Genomic DNA, 4,436 nt, shown 5'->3' on the forward strand with positions numbered 1-4,436 from the left:
ACGCTCGTTTTTCTGCATTATCGCTCTACTAATTGTAAAATTGACTTTTCACCTCAGTCTACAAAAGCAAATCTGTCTTCTTCTTTTTAATGATAATACTCTTCTAATAGAGGTTGAGGTCAAGATCTGTGAAGTGGACTTCTAGTAGGCATCGTATGCGCTGGAAAAAGTGCAAAGGTTTTGGAGAAATATAAAACGTATTGCAAAACAATCATACTCAAATTAGAAAAGCCGACAAATTAAATTACTGTTCAATCCGAATGTAAATTAGAGCATGTAAAAATAGTAAAACAAACCAACTGTATAAAACACACCCACAGAGACATGGGTTAAGGCAAACAGTGATATCATTCAGTTTTTTTCCCCTTTCAACAGAGTAACTGAAGTATGCATTCAGTTATTATTCTGCTATCACTCTATTGTATCAATCTCGCAGTCCACAACATTTTGTGGGAAGGCTTTAGTTCAGTTAGTAGGACATGCCTGGTACAAAGCTGTGGTAGCTGTACTGCAGAACATCAGTCTGGAAACACCCATAGTCATCCTGGGCGGCTGGGCTGCTGGGACTTGAAGTGCAGTAAGACGGAGAGGAGGAAGAGGAGGAAGCGCTGGAGCTCCAGGAGCAAGCATCGCTGGCCGGACTCCGGGCGTCCACAACGCACAGGTTGGGAAGCAAGAGAGGAGCATCAACCCGTGACTTGTTCTGGTGCTGTTCAATATCCGCGATGCGTATGGTCTCGGAGAGCGCCCAGATGTAGTTGTGAGCGAAGCGCAGAGTCTCGATCTTCGTGAGTTTGCTGTCGTCGGGGAACGCCGGTAGAACGGTCCGGAGGTTCTCCAAAGCGTCATTCAGGCTGTGCATTCTGTTCCTCTCGCGGTCGTTTGCCTTTACGCGCCGGTTCTTCTTGACCACGTGCACTGTGGCTTCGTTCCTCGCTCTTCCTCTGCGTCTCTTCTTCTGTCCCAGATCGGTAGTGCTCGAGCCCTGGCTGTCGCTGGCCGGGGAGGCGGGCTTGCCGATGGAGGATGACGGGGAGGATGCGTGCATGCTGCTGCACGAGTCTTCGTCATCGTGCATAAAGTAGTCGCAGCTCGAACTGTCCATGTCAGAGTAAACGGTCTCCATTGCGGTGCACATGATGTTTTTCCTGCAGAAATAAGAGGAGAGGGAATGGGTTAAACGCTGTAAATGCAAGAGCGCATGGTAAAGTTAGGAAAGCAGGCCTAGTCAAGGCAATGGCGAAGGACTCTGAGAGGAGAACGAAACCTACCTTAGGAATCTGGTTGGAGAAAGTACAGTATCAGTTGTCTTGCAAGGAGCCAACGTCCGAAAAGGAGTTTGTATGAAGAGTACAAGGCACGCGTCTTGCTCTTGCGTTTGAATCAGCTCGTGTGAGCGAATGAGCCTGGCACACGACTGGCCTCAGATACCTTATATACCCTGGTCAGACAATGGTCGTACCCCTCTCGCGCTGGCATTTGTGTGAAGGATGGATGAATGGGATGCATCAGGTCTGCCCCGTGCCGCACTGCCATCTCATTAGCATAATGTATGCCTGTTGTTTGTTCGAGCTCCGAAGCGTGCCTGTAATCACGACCGTCCAATGAGAGCAGGGGACCGCTGCCCAGCCACGCGAGCACCACTGTTACTATCCATATCTGGACCAAAGACCAAGCCCACTTTAAGTTAAACCTTTAAAGTTAAATGAAAGAAGAAGAGGAGCAAATGACTGGAGCGCTTAGCCCCACAGGCAAGGGCACGCTCCAAAAAATAAATTCGCCTATCTTCTGTCCAAGATTCGGTCTATAAACCTATAGAACCTTGTATGAGTATCAGCTAAAATCGAATATATAAAAGCAAAAGGCATTTCTTATATATCGAAATGAAATAAACATTTGATTTTGAAAATGTTGGAAAATGAGACTGTTTTCCAAGTTTTAGAACAAAACACAAAATTTGCTGTAGAAAAATTAGATAGACATAACAAGGCTACCAAAAATTTAGACAGTGTATTCAAAAAGTTTATATATATATATATATAAAAAACGTTTTAAAGATGTAGAGTAAATTCACCACCCCAATATATTTCAACTATTGTGCGTAATTACGTAATTACGCACAAAGTTGCATGTCTGCATTCGCATTTTAGGGCTATAGCCTATCTAGCATATAAAGCAGGACAGGTTAATTCATCTTCACAATTTTCCCCACAAATCTACAGTCAACCCTGGCTAATTAACATTCAAAACATGAAGGGCACAGCAGTAAAAATGTCTAGCGCATGCGTTGGGCAATTTTTAAAAGGGTTTTTAAAGACATCTTTATGAGAAAGGCATAACATACCCATTAATTATTCTATTTATTCAATTTCCAGCATCTCGCCTCTCCTTTGAAAAAGTGGATGGGGGCACTATTTAAATAGTTTGGCCAGGGACCTGCAGTGCCTTTCTGCTGACGGTATTATGAGGGTAGAGGAACAGTCATTTATAAATAATTACACAATGTTTAGAGTCTTCGGCCATGTATAATATATCAAAGCGATTATAAGGTGAATTGTTCCATTGTAGGCTACGCGTCTCCCCTCACTTCTTTTCACTCCTATACGCGTTGTCCCTCGTTCCAAATTCGGGCTCCTCTGGGCTTTTGTCACCCTTTTTTCACCCTTTTGTCACCCTTTTTTCACCCTTTTGTCACCCTTTTTTTCAGCCTGAGCCACTCTATTGGCGTTATTCTTATTTAAATAGTCTCAGCAGGAGCAAAACACCCCGGCTCTGAGGCATGCTCCTAGATTCTATATCACAAATAATTTGAGCGTATTTGTTGGACTAAATTCGTGCATGATAATGTCATATATTTGCCTTATTTCGATAGGCCTATATGATAATAATTTCCATTTGTAAAAGGCTGAAGTTGTGACACAGACTATTGATGATGTTGCCACACGCCGGAGGTTGGTTTATGAGGAAAATAACACGTTAAACCCTTACAGACCAATCCTGTGCTCGGAAGTGCCAACCTACAGGGATAGGGATCGATTTTATTGTTACAACACCAAACTGTCAGTAATAACATCAAAGACGAGGAACAGCTTGAAGAAGTATTTCGGTTTTAGTTAGGACATTAGTAGGTATTCATGCTTTATTGCTCTTATAAAGTGATAAAAGGTAACATTTTTACAATATGACTTAGTTGGTTTGCCCTAGAAGCGTGAGCCTGCATGGAGACCAGGCTGGTATTGCGGATAGGACAAGTTGTCTGCGGGGGTAGAGAAAGCAGCGTTTTCTGCCCACACTTGAGAGAGGTTGCCTGGGTGATGCTGTGACAGGATTAGGCACAAGTGCACGAGATGTGATTACATTTCAATAGCAGAAACACGAGAGAAAATGAAACAACCGAATTACCCAAAATAGAAACAAATAAGAACGAGAAAGTGATTCGATTGAGGAAATAAAATCTATTCAATTGTATCATTAGACCACCCCATGTGATCAATTTGTTGTATTATTCGATTTTATTCGAAATATTATAGCATGAATTGTGTTGAATCAAAGCTGATTTATTAAAAGAGTAGGCTGTAATATCACATTTGCACGGCAGGTGCTAAACTCGTGGTTAGGAATAAATAAATGCCTTGTGCAAGGTGCTATGCTGTTGAGGTCATAATACCTCCATTGACACTAGAGTAAAGGAAGTGTGGGGGGATAGACTCTCTCCATTCTCTAGCGGCATATTCCTCCATTTATTTCACATCTATTTATACAACCTGAATTAAAATTCAATTTTGTATTTTTGCAAAAGCATTAATCCCCGGGTATTAACGCGATTACTGTCCGCAAAAGATATTTGAGTCAGAAAGTCTGAACGGAGTTTTCAGATGTTAATCCGTTGTTTAATCCCTTCCCTTGGCGTTCAAGCAGGAGCCCAGGCGAGCGGAGTTTTTTTTCTTCTTGTTAAAAACTCAAGCAGGGCAGAATAGGGCCATTACTTTTCAATGGTAATTCATTCCTTAGTCCAGTGCTTCAATTGTACCCAGATACTACTCTCCACATCTCAAAGCTCCCCTTCATCTTTGTAAAGGCATTAGCCAGACATAGAGAAAAATAAAACAAGTCTTGCTTACAACCGTGATGGAAACAAACTTATTTGTAGCAAACTGGGGTATCTTTCTACGGATTCACGGTTTCTTGGACAGTTCAGTTCCATTTTACACCCACTGTGTTCATTTCTAAATAAACAAATAAATACGTTTAATATTCTCCTGGGAAAAACCACAGAATCCCTACCCTCCCAAAGATCAGGCTGGATAATGCTCATAACTTTAAAACGAATTATCTCTTCCATGCAACATGCCTGGAGAACAGAGAAATGTTACAGAATAAACTCTAGAGAATGTTTTTTTTTTTTTTTTTTTTAGGTCAAATGTTGATTGGTGCAC

The 4,436-nt window shown here is 42.0% G+C and overlaps 1 protein-coding gene across 1 annotated transcript; it reads right to left on the minus strand.

The window, feature by feature from the left end:
- Nucleotides 1–469: 469 nt before the first annotated feature.
- Nucleotides 470–1,138, minus strand: LOC311121852 (neurogenin-1-like; the record flags this gene model as incomplete). Its single annotated transcript, XM_084196291.1, has 1 exon — nt 470–1,138. One exon carries the CDS (start codon nt 1,136–1,138, stop codon nt 470–472), a length of 669 nt encoding a protein of 222 aa, XP_084052417.1.
- Between the last annotated feature and the right edge of the window lie 3,298 nt (nt 1,139–4,436).

This window comes from Coregonus lavaretus (genome assembly GCF_964263955.1).
Source record: "Coregonus lavaretus genome assembly, contig: HAP1_SCAFFOLD_4845, whole genome shotgun sequence".
NCBI lineage: Eukaryota > Metazoa > Chordata > Actinopteri > Salmoniformes > Salmonidae > Coregonus > Coregonus lavaretus.